Raw genomic sequence first — 18,819 nt, forward strand, 5'->3', positions numbered from 1 at the left:
TTATGGTTTGAATTTTCTGAATTTTATTGTTTCAATTAGCTTCATTAGTTCAATTAGTTTCATGATTAGGATTAATGTTAGTTTAATGTTGATGTTAATCATGCTAATTGAGTAGTTTAGTCTAGAGGTTAGGGATGAAGCCTTGGCATTGAATTTGGGGAATTTTAGGGAAAACTCATGATTGATGTTGTGATTAAATGTGATTTAGCGATAGGATTTTCCATTATCAATTGAGTAGTAGTTGCAAATGCTAGTTGATTGAATTAGATTGGAATGTATGATTTAGGTTTGGCAAGACATTGTGAGCCTAATTCATGCAAGTGAATGATAGTTCCTATTATATGCAAGCTAATCTAGCTTAGGACTACGCGAAAGCTTTTCTATAGGCTACGTTGCTTCGCATGCTCTATCCGAGAGGTGACGAGCACGTCATTAGTTTTCATTCCCCTATTTGCTATGTCGTTGCATATTCATGAATGTCTTGACCTTGTTATTTCTTTGATTCGATTTCCATTGCCGATTCCCGAATCCTCTAGAATTTCTTTATTAGTTTGAATTACTTGCTTTCATTAGATTAGAATTCAAAATCAATTTCCATTCGAACTAGCTTGTGTACGTATAGATTGAATAGTCAAGCATATCCATTCCTATGCGACGATCCCTATACTTGTCGCTATAGTCAATATAGCCGGTAGTTTAGGTGTCTTATAAATTTTGTTTGGTGAGGTGATTTTCTATTCAACGACGGAAAAACACCTTATCAGTGTTGTGGACTTTCTACGGAGGGGCGACACTTGAAGCTTTAAAGACTTGTTCTTGTCAGCTCAGGAGCAGCTAGGGAAGACACACATCACATTGTATGTAACCTAAATTATGCTAAACGACTATGTGACAATTAATTTGGATTCCTGGCTTTATGGTTTTTCCGAATGAATCATATTATTTGTATTATTCATAACCTTACAGTGGTATCAAAAGCCTCTAATTAATTTCATAATTAATTATAGTTAACATGGATTAAATTTTACAAATTTGCGATGAATTAAAGGGGTGATTAATTTCGTAATTGTAATTAATTGCAAATTCGTGCGATTATGTGAATTATATGTTTGCAGGATTTTCGACAGTTTTGTCCATAATGATCGGAATGTTATGTTTTTATAGTGAATTTCGCATGTAAACGACGTTATTAAATTTTGACAAAAATCAAAGATTTGATGCCCAGTGGAGTCGCATAAACAAAAAGTAGACGCAAACAGAAAACGAGAACCAGCCAGGGACGCATTTTCAACGCCCCTGGCTGGGCGCCATTATTTCTCACGCCCTATGCTGGGCGCTGAAGTTGCTGCCTGGCCTTTTGGTCAGGCACATCAGCCTCAGTGCCCGCGCATAAAATATACGTAGCAAAAAAAAAACCTTTCGTAAAAATTGCTGCAAGGGCGTATGAAAAGGCACTCGATTCTAAAAGCGACTTGTAAAAATTAAAAATAAATAACTCCTTGTGTCGTTGTTAGGCCTCCTACGACGACAATGCTCGGCACCAAAACCGAGCATGCTAATTAGACGACCTTGAATGTCACATGGGCAAAGTATTCAAAAAATAATGTTCAAACGAAGTTTTCAAGGGAAAATAATGTCCGAATAAAAAATAAATCTGAGTCTAGACTAGGCTATGCCAAAGTACAATCTAAACCCTAAGTCTTAGTTGTCTAATCCATAGAATCGGTCCTAATGCTTGGTGTCTTTCTGCAGATAAAAAGGTTAAAACATATTGAGTCTCCCTTCCTAACATTTAAATCAATAAGCACCCATATGTAATTGTCATCCCTTGCTAAGAGTCTACGGCCTCAATACTCTCTCTCACGAATAAAAAGAATATGTTATGTATTTGCAAAATGGAAACAGTCACATTCTGGAAATCATTCCCCCATAGTCACACAACCCCCAAAGTGAACCTAAGGTGTCAATACCATTAGCAAAAAATTAATGGCCTCAAGGCTCAAGATCACATTGGGTCACGACTATCATAGTCCTCTCGAGCCACTCGCTCCTTGAAATACTCCTAAGTACGGACTAAAAGATTTTCCATGAATGCAACATGACCAACCATGAAAGTACCCAAATCGGCATACCATAAGGCTACCATTGGGGTAAAGCAATACACACTAAGAGAGAAGCCGCACTAATGATTCTAGTCTTGCAAAAATAAAAATTCGATCTCCCCAACTAACTAACTTGCCAACATTAAGCAAAATGGCGCATGACAAATGAACACCCAAGGGTTAAAATCTAAAAGTGTCAACCAACGAAAGGTATGGTCCAATTAGCCTAAATCTGAGAGTCGCTTGGTCAAGTGTTATAGGCTTACGCCACGTCATTACTTTGAGTCTAGGCCATCCCCTTGTATTCATACACGGGTTATAATCAAAAGATTACTGAAAGTTCGAGTCTAAATCACAACTTCCAATTAAATCCCAGAAACTGGAATCTGCAAAGAAGCAAAAAAGTTATTTTCGATGCAATTCTTTCGTTAAATTTCAATAAGGTAAAAACAACATTTTGAATCTACGCTATTTGCACATTTTAAGAAACGACTAAATACGCTTGCAAAGTAGGACAATTTAAAGGTCCACCCTAGGCCTACTAAAGCTAAAGGTCCACCCTAGGCCTACTAAAATTAAAGTTCCACTATAGGCCTACCAAACGAGGCTCACTCAGTCTCGCCTCGTGACTCAAAGACCACAACCATCTACCTTTTAGCCCAAATTGATTGAAGGATTTATGTTGGGGAGAAATCCCGAGCAAAAAGAAAAAATAGAAAGAGAAAAGGGAGAGCGAAAAGAGTAAGCCATGAAATACTTAAAAAGAAAGAGAAAAGGGAAAGCGAAAAGAGCGAACCATGAAATACTTAGCCCGTACCTCCCAAAGTGCGAAATTTACCCAAGTAAACGAAGGAAAAAGAATTGAGTCAACCAATCCAAATCATAAAATGTCTACCCCTTCCAATCCTTATGTTCTTAGACGCCTTCGCTCTGGGGCCCCTGTTTAGATCATTTAACCCATCCATGTTCTCATTGCCATGACCCAAGAAACCATTACTTCAACTCTTGTTTCTGAACTTGTTATCAACCTCAAACCACGCACGGCCATTGACACGTGCGTCATACCCATTATTTCCAAAGCCCAAACCTGTTCTTACACCACCATTAGCATAATGACCATGGATACATCCTATTGATATACCCTTGAGCCGTCCCCATGCTACTCATTGGCCTTGGTTGATATAAACTCAAGACACTAGCTTAAGGCTGCAAATTGTGAGTCCTAGCAGATATAATCCTCATGCTTGACCAATACCCATACAAATTATCCTATCTTATTCAACCCATCTTTCAAGCCGTCTTGAGTCACAAGTAAAAAAAAAGAGACAAATGAAAAGTACATTATACGCTCAACGTAAAAATAAAAAAAAATAAAAAAATGTGAATAATAAAAAAGAAACTTTGCAAAGCGCCTCTAAAGTTAGGCTAAAAAGAAAAAGAAGCATTTAGAGCACCAAAAAAGATCCGCCCAAAAGTCATTTTCAGCGCCTAGAGCTGGGCGCCGAAATCTTTAGCGCCCCAGCTTGGGCGCTGATTCTCTCTGCTCGCCAAATATTTTCCAGAAGTGCTCGTCATTTTATCCGCACATGCACGGAAAAATAACGAACACTTGGAGGGGTACAGCACGTATTCGGATATACGTACCACCAAAGAAATACATGTACTCAAAAAATATATAAGATTTTTTGGCCTTACGGCAAGGCAGCAGATTTAAATAATAATAAACTTCACTTATTCTACCGTTTCAAATAATATGTTTCCACCTCAGAACATACTTGTTTAAAATCGGCATTCTATGAAACCATTTTCTAGGCTAAGAACTACGCAAGACCTGATTCCAAATTAAATCTATTTAAGGCGGATACGTAGGCAATCCATGATTCGGTCCAACCAATTTGCAAAAATATTAAAGCCTATAGAATAACAAGAATAAAAATAGAAGTCCCTTATTGAAATTTAATTACTTGCAACCCAAGTCGAAAGAAAAATTTAAGTCAAAGGAAGAATCCAAGTCACCAAGATGCCAAAATTAATGAGCACACATCGAAAAATAAAAAGGGCACGTACCCTTGCCAGAAGGAGCACTCACACTCCTAGGCACTTAGCCAAGACTCAAAAGATCGCTTTGCCTCAATTGAATGGGGGCTAGCGCAAGCGCCCATGACCTCTAAAGTACTCGGCGTGACCCTCCCTAAAAGCAAACGAACTCACTTAAAGACTTTCTTTCACCACTAAACATAGTCGTTCGCTTAAAGACCTTCTTTCACCACTAGACACAGTCATGATCGCCAACAAGTAGTAAGGGCAGTAAGCTTGCAATAAAGAGGATTGTTCTACGGCATCGCCCCATCGTTCCTTCGAACTCAGGGCACCCGTTCATGGTAATTCAAATGCTTGCGAATCCCCTTTGGAAAAAAAATCAGACATTGTCAATAGGACTTGGCACTTAACCAAGGCTCACCCTACTCAGGAATACGACACGGGCATCTAAAATCGAAATCTGAAAGCATCATTAATGGGAAGACATAACAGCAACTGAGGGCTAAAAATTAAAATGAAAGAGCTAGGGAAAGAACTAAATATACCTCGACCTTTTGTACAGACATACACCAAGTAAATTTAAAAACGGTTTATATTCCCGCAATTCTGGAAAAGATGGCCCTAAAAGCCTAAAGCATATCCCAAACGAGCACAAGTAATATCTTGACGCCTGCACCCTGGCTTCCAGCAAATCCTTAGACAGCATTCCAAAAATCGTAACAGTATTTTGGTTCACTCATGTAATCCTGTATGAACCCTTCTATAAGTCAACCTACTTAGGACACCTCGGATTGTACACAGTAGGACTCGGATTTTAAATAATTTACAAATGATTTTCAAAGACTTCCTCGAACATAATAAAGTGTCATTGGTTTAAGCTAAGTATGCGTTTATCTCAATGTTGCATGGTGCAGCTGTGCGGTCGCACGACCCCTGTGCGGGCGCACACACCCCCTTGTGCTGTCGAGTATATATTCGCGAAATCGCAGCATTTTGTAATTACGCTTTCATTTTGTTGATTACGTAATTTTCAGATTTTAGAATTCTCTCTCTAGAATTAGTTTAGGGCTTACATTAGAGATTAGGATTAAGGATTCTTAGCCTCAAATTCTTGATTCTAAATTCAATTCAATAGCTAATTTTCAGATTTCTCTCCTCTTTGCTTTGAGTTTTGTTCTTCATTTTTGTGCTTCAAGTTTGATGCAATTTCACCATTTCAAGGTATAATTCTAATTCTTCTTTTGTTTTGTTCTTTAATTCTTTAATTGCTTCACTAATTTCGTTTATGCTTAGATTTCATGCTTGAATTCTAGATTAGTTTGATATTTTGAATGTTCTTAGTTTTTTCCTAATTTTATGGTTTGAATTTTCTGAATTTTATTGTTTCAATTAGCTTCATTAGTTCAATTAGTTTCATGATTAGGATTAATGTTAGTTTAATGTTGATGTTAATCATGCTAATTGAGTAGTTTAGTCTAGAGGTTAGGGATGAAGCCTTGGCATTGAATTTGGGGAATTTTAGGGAAAACTCATGATTGATGTTGTGATTAAATGTGATTTAGCGATAGGATTTTCCATGATCAATTGAGTAGTAGTTGCAAATGCTAGTTGATTGAATTAGATTGGAATGTATGATTTAGGTTTGGCAAGACATTGTGAGCCTAATTCATGCAAGTGAATGATAGTTCCTATTATATGCAAGCTAATCTAGCTTAGGACTATGCGAAAGCTTTTCTATAGGCTAGGTTGCTTCGCGTGCTATATCCGAGAGGTGGCGAGCACGTCATTAGTTTTCATTCCCCTATTCGCTATGTCGTTGCATATTCATGAATGTCTTGACCTTGTTATTTCTTTGATTCCATTTCCATTGCCGATTCCCGAATCCTCTAGAATTTCTTTATTAGTTTTAATTACTTTCTTTCATTAGATTAGAATTCAAAATCAATTTTCATTCGAACTAGCTTGTGAACGCATAGATTGAATAGTCAAGCATATCCATTCCTATGCGACGATCCCTATACTTGTCGCTATAGTCAATATAGCCGGTAGTTTAGGTGTCTTATAAATTTTGTTTGGTGAGGTGATTTTCTATTCAACGACGGAAAAACACCTTATCAGTGCTGTGGACTTTCTACGGAGGGGCGACACTTGAAGCTTTAAAGACTTGTTCTTGTCAGCTCAGGAGCAGCTAGGGAAGACACACATCACATTGTATGTAACCTAAATTATGCTAAACGACTATGTGACAATTAATTTGGATTCCTGGCTTTATGGTTTTTCCGCATGAATCATATTATTTGTATTATTCATAACCTTACAGTGGTATCAAAAGCCTCTAATTAATTCCATAATCAATTATAGTTAACATTAGACCTGTCAAAAATCGACCCGACCCGAAAACCGACCCGAACCCGACCCGAAAATACTGGGTCCTGAACAAGATTTTGTGACCCGTAACCCGATTTTATCCGAACCCGAGCAACCCGAAAAGTAATGGGTCAAAACCCGACCGAACCCGTTTTGGACCCGACCGATTGAAAATCATTGTATTTATACTAAAAAATGAGATTATGAGAAAATTTAAGCATAATAAGCACGTTGTTTTTACTATTGTTGTGTGTAATATGATTTTATTTATACTTATACGTCATTTTATAGTTGAATTTGACTAAATATAAACTTGTGTAGGAATTTTTTTTAATTTCTGCTAATACTTTGTATATTTATCACCTAAATTAATGAAAATATAATGCGCGTTTTAAAATCTCTCAACCCGTTGGGTCGACCCGAACCCGAAAGTTCTGGGTCTTGAACAAGCATTTGTAAACCCGAACCCGAAAATGACCGACCCGATTCAACCCGAACCCGAAAATAATTTTTTACAACCCGACCCGACCGACCCGTTTGACAGGTCTAGTTAACATGGATTAAATTTTATAAATTTGCGATGAATTAAAGGGGTGATTAATTTCGTAATTGTAATTAATTGCAAATTCGTGCGATTATGTGAACTGTATGTTTGCAGGATTTTCGACAGTTTTGTCCATAATGATCGGAATGTTATGTTTTTATAGTGAATTTCGCATGTAAACGACGTTATAAAATTTTGACAAAAATCAAAGATTTGATGCCGAACCCAGAATTCCCAAATTCGAAGCCTAACTTTGACTTTTCCGAGGTTTTAGTTTTTCGAATGCAAAATTCGTAATTTTTATGATGTTAAATTAAATATTTGCGAATCTTGTATGTAAATCTTTTTTTTTTTTTTTTTGGTAAAGGTAAAGTATATTATAAACACAACCCGAACCAAAACATACACCCCATAGGTGAGCTCAACTGAACGAACCCTCTAGGAGGGACCCAACAGAAGAGCTTGGGGACAAAAAACACAAACACAAAAGCCCACTACAAAGCTTCAAACAAGCTCCTATCCCTACTGCTACACTTCTTTCCTATTGTGTGACTACATCTATGTGTTACAAGAAATTTAACCTCCTTTACAGTTTTATCTACACTATGTATGGTGTGTTCCCATAATCCCTTATTCCTAGCTTGCCAAATCAAGTAGACTGTGGCAGCCACAGCTGCAATAAGAACCCCTCTTCTCCATTTTGAGACATGGCAACCATTCCTGATCCAATTACACAATGCACCAAATTGAACTGTTCTGTAAGGGAGCTGCAACCAAGTCATTATCTCCCTAAAGCATCTTATGGCATATTCACATGACCCAAAAATGTGATCAATGGTTTCTGCAGAATGACCACAGATCACACAATCATCAGCTGTGATGACACCCAAAAATTTCAGCCTAGCTCGGGTTTGGAGCCTTTGCATTAGAACTAACCAAAGAATAAATCTGTGTTTAGGAAGGACACTCTTAGAACACAGTAAACCAGTCCAAGGCAAAGGATCTCCTGGTTTATGCAAAAGGTGATAAACCTTTGAAATCTAATATTTTTGCCTCAAATTCCAAGTATCAAGTTGTATGGTGTGCACCAATTCCAATTTGATCTTGCAAATACATTTGAAACTCCAGCTAGCCTGCTTTGGAGCTTCAAAGGTCCACCAGTTCCCCTGTTTCACATACACTTCACTAATCCACTTAACCCACAGAGAGTCTTGTTTATGAGCAATATTCCAGATTATTTTGCCTACAACAGCTTTATTCCACTGCAGAATGTTCCTCAACCCAAGACCACCAGCCTTTTTTGAATCACACATCTTATCCCAACTGACATTACCATATTTAGTGCTGTCTGCATCACCTGACCAGAGAAAAGCTCTACAAATAGAAGTAACCTTCTTTAGTACAGATTTAGGGAGTAAGAAAATTTGTCCCCAATAAACATGTATACTCAACAACACTGAGTTGATGAGAACCAGTCTCCCTGCATAGGATATATGCCTTGATTTCCAAGTCCTGATTCTAGCAGTAATTTTCTCTATTAATTGTTCACAATCAGCTATGTTCAGTTTCTTGGTGCTAATAGGGACACCAAGGTATCTGAAGGGAAGGGAACCCACAGCAAACCCAGAAGCTACAACAACTCTATTTACCTCATCAGACTCCATGCCAGCACAAAAAATAGCAGTTTTTTCCTTGCTTGCAACTAAACCTGAAGTTTCAGAGAAGAGATTTAACCCTTGAATAAGACAGTGGATGGCCTTAAACTCTCCTTTGCAGAACAATAACACATCATCTGCAAAGCAAAGATGATTAATTAAGAGCCATGCTAGAACACCTTGGGTGGAACTTGAAGTTATGTAGAGTACCAACATAGGCCATTGTTCTTGACAAATATTCCATGCAGATTACAAACAAAAGAGGGGAGAGTGGATCTCCTTGTCTAAGCCCCCTTTTTGCAGCAAAATAACCATGATTACTCCCATTAAGAAGTAGAGAGTACTTTGTAGAGGTGATACAGACCATAATAAGTTTCCTAAAATGTTCAGGGAAGTTCAAAGCTTGCAGCATCTCCTTCACAAACTCCCAATCAACAGTATCATATGCTTTCTTGATATCTATTTTTATCATGCAGCTCTTTGACTAGCCTTCCTAGAATAGTATCTCACCAAATCCTGGCAGATCAACACATTATGGAGGATACTTCTTCCTTCAATAAAAGCCCCTTGGTTCTTAGAAATGACCTTAGGAAGCACTGTCTGTAATCTGGAACACAGTAGCTTTGTGATACATTTGTAAATGACATGACAACAAGATATTGGACGAAAATCCATCACAGTTGCAGGACAATTTGTTTTAGGAATCAAGGTAATTGAAGTAGCATTCAGATTTTCCAGAAGTTTGCCATTAGTGAAAAAATCCTGGACAGCTTCCACCACCTCAGGGCCCACTGTTTCCCAAGTAGCCTTGTCAAATTTGCTACCATAGCCATCCATACCAGGGGATTTGTCACTCCCAATAGAGAACATAGCCCCCTTAACCTCCTCTGCAGTAATGCTTCTATTGAGAAGATGCCAATCATCCTCAGAGAGAGAAGAGCCCATAGCCACAATTGTAGGGTTCACATGCTTCCTTGCTCCCATAGTTGTGCCAAGCAAGGTTTGATAAAAGTTTAGGAAAGCATCTTTGACACTGCCTGGATCATCCCTCCACACACCATTGCCATCAATGATTGAATAGATAGCATTCTTTTGTTTCCTTTGCTTGAGACACTGGTGGAAAAGTTTAGTGTTTTCATCCCCTGTAGCTAGCCAGTCTATTTTTGCCTTTTGTTTCAGAAAATCTATATAACTCTTGTGCACCTCTAGGTAAACCTGGTGGGCTGCATACTCCTTCCTTTTGAGATCATCACAAAGGGGATTAGAGTGTAAATGTGTATGTGCTTCAGTTAACTCGGCAAGGGCTAGGGTATCTCTAGCATAGATATCACTGAACCCCTTATTGTTCTGTTCAACTCCCTAAACTCCTTCTTCAAACCTTTTAGCCTCTGACAGATTCTAAACATGGCACACCCTCTAATATGAACCTCCCAAGCTCTTGCAACTAACTCCTCAAAACCAGTAGCATTGCACCACATGTTGAAGAAACGAAAAGGCTTATGAGTAGCATCAGTACTGTAGGACTTAATGATGGTAGGGCAATGGTCAAAAGCTCCTTCAGGAAGGAAATTAGCCACTGCAGTGTCAAAACAATCCACCCAGTCCTGATTAGCCACTACTCTATCAATCTTTGACATCACCCTATTCTCACCCTCTTGCTTATTTGTCCAAGTAAAGAAACAGCCTGCATTCTTGATATCTTCAAGTTTACACACTGAGAAACAATCTCTCATAGGCTTCACTTCCCCTATTCTAACTGGCCTACCAATCCTTTCATCCAAGTTGAGGAGGTTGTTAAAGTCCCCCATACAGACCCAAGCACCACCACAACCAGCTGCTATAGTTTGGAGATCCTTCCACAAAGGCACCCTTTCACTAACCCCATTAAAAGCATACACAAAGGTGCATGCAAACCTGATCTTCTTATGAATAGTAGTGATGTTGCAATGGATAAACTAATTAGACATACAGACAATATCAACTGAGAAGCTATTAGGGTTCCACCCTACCACAATTCTCCCCCCTTTATGATGAGAGATATTAGAAGAAAAACACCACCCTGGGCACACATTTAAGTACATAGAGCCAAGTTGAGAAGCCTTGACTCTAGTTTCCAAGAGGCTGAATAACTGAACATTATTGCTTGAAAGAAACTGTCTAATCTCTTTCTGTTTGTTCCTGTTATTCAGACCCCTCACATTCCATACAAGAATGTTATCCATGTTGGCTAGGGGGCTTCCCCCCCTCCACAACATGGACCACCTCAAACTGTTCAGAATCATCTCCAGTGGGTTCAAGTATACTGTCAGTTGGTGTAACCTCCCCTGTCTCCTGATGTAACACCTCAAAGGTGTTCCTGGTGGGGGTGATTTGTTTAAGGATAGAAGTTCTAATAGGTCTAAGACTGCTCTTCACTAGTGTAAAGCCATCTTGGTCACTATTCTTTTCCTTTTCAGTCACCTTCTGTGGGTTAGCTTTTGGTTGCCATACAACTTTGGTCTTCTTGACACATTTATCAGTAGGGTGCCCCATGATCTTGCACACTCCACAGTAGCTTGGTTTCCACTCATACACAATGCTTTGCTTCACAATAGACCCATAAGCATCCTCATACTCCACACAGTCTGTAAAATCTTGGGTGAGGTTCATTTCCACGAGTACTCTAGCAAACTGTAGTTTCTCCCTTTTCATAGTAGCCTGGTCCATCTTTAGAGGTTTTCCAATCATCCCAACAATCTTATAGAGGCTCCTCTCCCCCCAGCAATTGGATCCACACTGGTACCGACTTAATATCCTCCTTATTCACATTCATTTTTTGCTCCCATGGTTTTACAATAAAGGGTTTCTTATAAAAAAATTTAGTTCCCATTGCCAACACCTTATCCCTGTTTTCAAGAGTAGTAAATCGCACAATGTTGACCCCATTCCCAAGAGCAGCGAATTTATCTACCCCTAGTTTCCCCCACACCCTGCGTACAAAACCTTCAATCACATGGGTGGGTGGGTTCGCTCCCAACACAAAGCAAACAATTGAAGAATCCCAAAATTGGATTTCATCTGTAATGTCATCAAGTGTAATTTTCACTTTCGGAGTACAAAATTCAGGGCGTGTAGTTGATTTAGGGCTAACATGAATAGGCAAATCCAGATTCAATGGCACATGATGATCCGAATTCTCAGAAAAAGAAGGCGACGAAATGGGCGAAAAAACAGGCATACCTCTTGTGAAGCATTTTTTGTGGAGTTCATCACCCCTAACCATTCAAAGAACTGCTTCTTTGCCTCCGACTGTCGCTGAAGTTCTGCCAACCCCGTCGTCGGAGTAAGGATTTCCTCCTCACCCCCCATATCCAGTGCTAGAATGCCCACCAATTCCCTCATCGAACGATGTTTCAGAGCCGCCGCCGACGTGGTCGGTCCCCGTGGTTTTCCACCGTGTTTCTTTGCATTTCCGTTGCTACCCTTCTTCTTCCCCATGAATCTCCTGCAATGGCGACGGTGTCGCGTTCAGGCTACGCGCACCGAGGGAGAAACCTAGAGAGAGAAAAGAGTAATATTTGTATGTAAATCTTGAATCTATGATTGACCTACTTTAGTTAATTTTTAAGGTCTAATTTAGTTAATTATACAACCTAATTTGTAATTATAATTAATTTGTTGAATTTCAAATAATTTAGAATTTGTTTTGATTTTTCATAATTAATTGATAATTTAATTAGGATCCTATGATTAAAAACCACCATAAAATTTGTTAAAATTTAAAATTTCAATATTTTATGACCTAGATTTTAATCCCTAAGAAATCATGTAATTGGAAATTAATTTGACTAATAAATTTTTGATTTTTCGCCTAAATTTAGTGAAATTAATATAGATTATTAATTTTTCGTTAAATTTAAATATAAAAGTTTTGACTTTTATGAATCGTTCACAATCTTGCACGCACAAAGTAATGGAAGCTAAGTGTTACCCTTAGAGGGTGTTGCATAGTGCGGGCATGCGACGACGAGCAAGGGAGCTCGTCGCCCATGAAGTACTGGACAACGAGCAAGGAACGAGCATGCGCGAGCGGGCACAAGGCATGTGCGGTGTGTGATGTGTTGGTGATCGAGCAAAGAGAAAGGGCAACGCATGCGCACCTCCAACGAGCGCTGGCGTCGAGGCAGCGAGCGATGGCCTTCGAGCCATGCGCGTCTGCCAGCCCTTTGTTGTGCCCAGCGAGCGATGGCAACGAGGCATCGATGGACGCTCTCGTGCCATGCATGCATACCTAGAAAATAGCAGCGACATTGAGCGATGGTGTCGAGCCAACGAGCGCTGGAAAGGGGCTTGGCTGTGTGATGGCCTCGGCCATGCGTGCGGTCAGCTCTTGCAACGCTGCAGCCTTGGAGAGGCATGGGCCTTGCCTTGGCCAAATGACTTGTTTCGTTTTTAATTTTCGGTTGAACAACGATTTTAATTAATTTAATTTCGTAATTTTAATTTTTCTCGGAATTTAATTTTGATTAATTTAATTATTATAATTTATATTATACTAATTATTTTAATAAAATTAAAACCTTGGTAAAATTATAATTAATTAATTTTAATAAACTGAAAATAGTAAAGGGATTTGAAATTTTTTTACGTGAGCTTTATATTTTAATTAAATTTGTAAGTTTCCGGTTGGACTAGAAAATACAATTTTATGTTTCAAATTGGTAAAGCATGTAATTCTTAGTTTAAATGGGAGCTTTTAGTCATTAAACTCTTGATTAGTTCTTTATTCCTTTAAAGTTAAAACAACTTGAATATAACTAATAAGATTGAATAATTTGTAGAATGTTGGAACCTTTGATTAGTTGCTGCAAATGTTTATGTGATGCATAATTTGTTCTACTAACTTGCTACGTGGGCCATTCATTGATAAATGAATGGGTGAATGGTATATTGTGAATATACTGTTTTGCAGGTTATGGAAAGTGACTAGTATTACCCAAATAGGATAGAAAACGTGGTCTGCGTACCATTAATTTGAATGTAAAATTGGTCTAATGCACCAAAGTTTTTATTTTAAATATGGTATGCGTACCATCTAATAGTTGTAATTAATTTCAATTATAGCATATCCAATTTGAAGAAAATGGCGCCTCCCATGGGGAAATTTAAGACGGAGTTTCCAATCCAATTTCAAGACGGAGTTTGAAGTTGAAGCTTCATGATGAAGTCGGGCCATACTAGATCACCTTTAAATCTTATGCATGTTTTAAGTTATTTATTGCTTTAAATTTTTCTTAATATTATGCATGCGATTGTGGCTTGATTATGTTGCATGATTAAGGATTTTAGTTCACTTAAAATCTAACCAACATAGTAAGAGCCCTAAGTTCCAAACTTTAAAATTTAGTTAAAAGGTGTTGTTGTGGGAGTTTTTCCTTATGTTGCTGACGAGGAGGTATGCGGTCCAGGTAGAACTCAATCCACGTCACGTCCGGCCGAACTACCTGCAAAACAAGAATATTCCCGTAGGAATATTCCCTCCGTTTCTTAAGTAAGATTGGAGTTTTTTAGAAGAATAAGACAATATTAAATTGAGAGAGAGAGAGAGAGAGAGAGAGTTGATATAATCAATTATGAGGTATTTTCTGTGTTGAAACTTGTGCCCCCTTTTCTTGGGAAATGGGGGTATTTATACTTTGTGTATTTATGGGTTTAACCCTAAATAGGTGGATCTTGATTGGCTAATTAATGAGAAGAGGACAAGTGTCTCTATCAGCAGATTCCTCTTTTGGGCCATGGGCCAAAGGAATTTATTGGGCATATTGCTTAATATTTGTCTCGTAAAGAGGGGAAAGGGAGCCAAGTGGCTTGTTGACGTGTTTAAGTAGTGTCACGTGGCACTTACGGGTTGGGCCACGTAGGTCGGGTAGATTTACCCACAACATTTACCCCTCAAGGGGGGTAATAACGTAAAGTCATTTGGTTAGTGCCATCTTTGGCTGTTGGATTTTCCATGCCTAGTTTTTTAGGCTATGGATTATAGCCACGTGTCCATCCTTCCATTGTTGCCTCTCTCCTATATATAGAGGAGGGGTAAAAGTTTTTAAATTTTTAGATTTTTTCACTCTCCTGCGTATTTAGAGAGAATTTGCTTCCATTCTGCTCCCGTCAAGTTTGCAGTCAATCAAGGAGGACGAAAACCCTTCCTGCTTCCTTTCGGACTCTTTTTTATCACCGCTCGGCTTCATGGTCATCTGCTCCGTCATTTTTACTAGGTAAACCTTTATGCCTTAGATTTCAAGTTCATTTTGATTTGTGCCTTTCTTATGTCTTCCGTAATTACTTTGTTTTTATTCAACTCTATGCCGTCAGCTACGCTTACGGTACCTCGGTTCTCGGTCCGTTGGGTTGGAACTTCTGGATATGGTGGTCTGATCTGCGCCGCACCAATATCCCTCATTTTTAGCCCGTCGTTAAGTTCAGCCTCCCATTATGCCACTTATGCAGGATACGATGGCGAGGAGGAAAAAGACGGTAAACTTAGTTGGCCTTCGATTGAGGGGACAGCAGATGGACCCTTCTTTCTCAGGAGGGAGATCCATCAGAGTGCCGGCTGGAGAATTAAGCCGGACTCCTCCAGGCGAGGCCAAGAGCTACATATTTTAATGAATTTTGGTTGGAGGAGACGGAGGATGTTGGTCCGTCTAATCACCCTGCTGACTCACTTAAGGAGTCAGAGCAAGATGAGAGTGACGGCGGGGTTGAAGAGGAGGCAGCTGAAAGGCCCCGAGTTGATGTTGTTGTGAGAGGAGAAAATGGTGAAATCCCTGCGAGCCGAATCTGTGTGGATCCCAAATGGATGAAGTGGCTGGAGAAAAATGGAAAAAATCATGTTGATGGTTTGAACATAGGCCCTGGTTATGAGATGAGGCGGCCGGCTAGTGAGGCCTCCACTATTTATGACGTGGGCCCACACTACAAAAATAATGTAAATATTTAGACCGAATAGCTTCGACTGTTTAAGAAAGGGTCGATGGACTTTTGGTTCCGCGAAATTTGATTTGCTAATTTCGACGCACGAAAGAGTCGAAATATATTTCGACTACAAAAAGGGTCGCTATTTGCAAATAAAAGCCACGTGGTACCCACGTTTCCCCTAAACACACTTAGATAGAATATTTCGCCTAACATTTTATTTTGCCACTATCCCGCTCAAATCTGAAATCTCCCTCACCGCTTCCCACGATTACCTTCAATGAACTGAGTCAATAACCCACACTACTCAGCTCCTCGCTCCAAAATCAACTGCTCTCATCGGAAGTTTTCCCACAGAATCGTTGCTAAATCTCTGAGTCCCTCAATTTCGCTGCAATTACACTGCCTTCCTTTCCCGTTGCTCCCAAATTTCGTCTGCAATTCTCACCGCAATTCTTTCACGAACCCTAGGTACAAATTTATACTTTCATTTTCCAATTCACTCATTTCTCCCATAATTTTTCAATAGATTTCCAACAAGTTTTAATATCTATGAATGTTATAATTGTTCAGCAACCATGACATATTGGGATAGGCTTTATCTCTTATATAGATGCATAACATGGTGGCCGACGCACGATTGACATGAGACATTGCAGTTGACGCTGGAGCTTGTGCGAATTCTCAAGATCCCTAATTTACCTCTCTCTCTTTTTCTCCTCAAAAACCTAATTCTTGTTCTTCACCATCAAAGTTCATTCAAAATCCATGCCACGAATTTTTTGCAGGTTTGATTTTTCACTATGTTGCCTAAATTTGTATGATTTAACTTTGATTTTTACAAATTTATAATATTTTTGAGAGAATTCAACTGATGTTTATGTTTTTTTATTCAGGGTTAATTGTTAGTTTTTTGTTGTTTTATTATAATTGATCTGGGATTTATTTGTAGGTATTTTTTGTCGTATGTTGATCTGAGAAATGCAGCCTTTTTTCTTCAATTAGGGACCATACTCGACCCCTTTTAGGATGATCATTCCGTATGTTTTTTGGTACCATTCATAGTATCCCTCTTTTGGCTTTTGTTTTTCTCTGTACTGTCAAGTCGATTCTCGTTGCCGCCAAGGTTTAGTGGTGGTGATGATTGCTATATAAGAATTTGTTATTCACTTTTGGGCCACAAGGTTTTATTTAAGTGATTGTCAATCTTCATTTGATTTCATATGGTGTGTATACTTAATTTCTTTTCTTTTCATTGTGTTTCCCATTTCAAGTTTAAGTTTATATCTCCTACAATTTAGTTGGTGGATCACCAGATTCTTATGGCTTTGGCAAGACAGCTGGTTGATCCAGTTTTAGTGATCTCAAACTCTCTCCAGCATTCTCTGAATCACCTTCACATGTCACTATGTCTCTGTTGGTGTTGCTGATTGACCCAGAACTTCAGAAGGAGGTATGTGTTCTGATTACATTTTTATGACTACCTTACAATGACATCAACATGACTTGGCCTTTTGAGTTTTCTATTGATAGTGCTTTTTGTAGGACCAGTTGTCATTTCAAACGCATTTGAGGCATTGTGCGGTCTAAGAAATGTGTATAAGCTGGTTGATAATTCAGATTCAGATTTTTCCTTGCTGCTCAGTGCTCACACTGTCAAGAAAGCAAGGTGATGAATTGGTGCGATTTCCTATAACGTCTCTTAATTGTTCCCTCCCCTACGGTGGATGTTTGTGGAGTATCATATAGCATTAAGTCATGTACATTTTATAAACCGCTGCTAGATTCTTCAGTTTGTTTGTTTTTTTGGGGGGGGGGGGGGGGGGGAGGGGATGGGGGCTTTGGAGGGACAAAATGTTTATAGTATTAGATTTCATCAAGTCATATTCGTTTTATAAACTACTGTTGTTGGTTTCTACAGTTTGTTTGGAGGGGGAGGGGTTGGGCGCTTTGTAGGAACAAAATCATATCGCTCACATAATGTTAAACATATAGAGGGAGATTTTCTAACTGAGAGGTCTTCAACATGAACTTGTGCATCTGTTTAGGTTTACTTCCTGTAGACCACACTTCTATTATATATCTTGTAAGCAATTAAGCATTTCTACTCATTGCTAAGTACCCGGACTAGGTTTACTTTCTTTGCTAAGAACTTTCGTTCATCACAAATCCCATCAAGTTAAGAGTCTGTTAAACTAGTCGTCTTCTTGTTGGCTTATTCTTGGATCTTTTTGAGTTCAAGATGACGCGTTGCATGTTAAGAATTAGAAAGTGCCCACTGCCCCATTGTACTGTATTTTAGGTCCTTTTCCTGGTTTGCCGTATATCATGTATTACATTCTGTAATTGGTTATATCTATGTCTTGTAATGCACTGGTCATGAACAACCATTTTGTGTTTCTCAATAGTCTCAAAAATATAAATCCATTATTGAGTAGAAAGACGTGCTTACACTACAAGAAAACAAGGCATATATGGACGGAAATGTTTAGACGCTTTATTAGAGGGTCGCTGGGTTTATTTCTCATGAATTCCCCCCCCCCCAAATATGGACGCTTTTAGGCGTCTAAACATTTATCAGCTCCTAAAAGAGTCGAAATGTGTAAAAATAAACACGTATTACTTACTGTGAGGGGGTCGAAAAAGCACGAGGCTAATGCGTGACCTTGTCACTCGTGGGTGTGACGATTCTTTTTATTCAATCAAGTGTAATTGGATTTCCTGTGAGTATACACCCAATTGACTAGTAATATAGGAGTCGACATTCATTTTTTAACGACAATGAGAAAAACTGACAAAACCCGGTTATCGTGACATAAAGGGAGTGCAATTATGTTTGACCACGACGGCCGTAGGTTCCCTTGTGATCCCTGGTGTGGGGATCTCTCAATATACACCCGCAAGGTAGAGATTGAGGGTTCGGGGGGACTGTAACTACCGAGAGGAGTAATTCGCTCGTCGATAACTCCAGAGGCAGGATATCCTTACTAGCTCAGCATAAATAATTGAAGGGACATGTGTTAACTATTAAACTAATCTGAATTGATTTTAGCAATATGCAACATATAATACTAATTCGATCGTGATTATCTGATTTAAATAGCATTAAGGGACCTAGCATGATAATCCGATTTCCCAAAAATATCATATTTGTTAG

The 18,819-nt window shown here is 38.9% G+C and overlaps 1 protein-coding gene across 1 annotated transcript; it reads right to left on the reverse strand.

Annotated features, from left to right (window-relative positions):
* Positions 1-9,176: 9,176 nt before the first annotated feature.
* LOC110795848 (uncharacterized) lies at positions 9,177-11,414 on the reverse strand. Its single transcript, XM_056835820.1, has 4 exons — positions 10,978-11,414; positions 10,778-10,886; positions 10,122-10,663; positions 9,177-10,023 (listed from the first exon to the last, which is right to left on the reverse strand). The coding sequence occupies exons 1-4, from the start codon at positions 11,412-11,414 to the stop codon at positions 9,177-9,179; spliced, it is 1,935 nt and encodes a 644-aa protein (XP_056691798.1).
* Positions 11,415-18,819: the final 7,405 nt, after the last annotated feature.

Source organism: Spinacia oleracea, chromosome 2 (assembly GCF_020520425.1).
Source record: "Spinacia oleracea cultivar Varoflay chromosome 2, BTI_SOV_V1, whole genome shotgun sequence".
Taxonomy (NCBI): domain Eukaryota; kingdom Viridiplantae; phylum Streptophyta; class Magnoliopsida; order Caryophyllales; family Amaranthaceae; genus Spinacia; species Spinacia oleracea.

Bases quoted from the DNA above. Each gene is read 5' to 3' on its own strand.
- LOC110795848 (XM_056835820.1), bottom strand. From the start codon at position 11,414: ATGGACCAGGCTACTATGAAAAGGGAGAAACTACAGTTTGCTAGAGTA. The intron at 10,664-10,777 runs GTGTGCCCAGGG...ATGTCTAATTAG, and splicing joins TTGGCTCTATGTACTTAAAT to TTTATCCATTGCAACATCAC. The intron at 10,024-10,121 runs GTGTGCCATGTT...TATCTATGCTAG, and splicing joins TGGGAGGTTCATATTAGAGG to AGATACCCTAGCCCTTGCCG.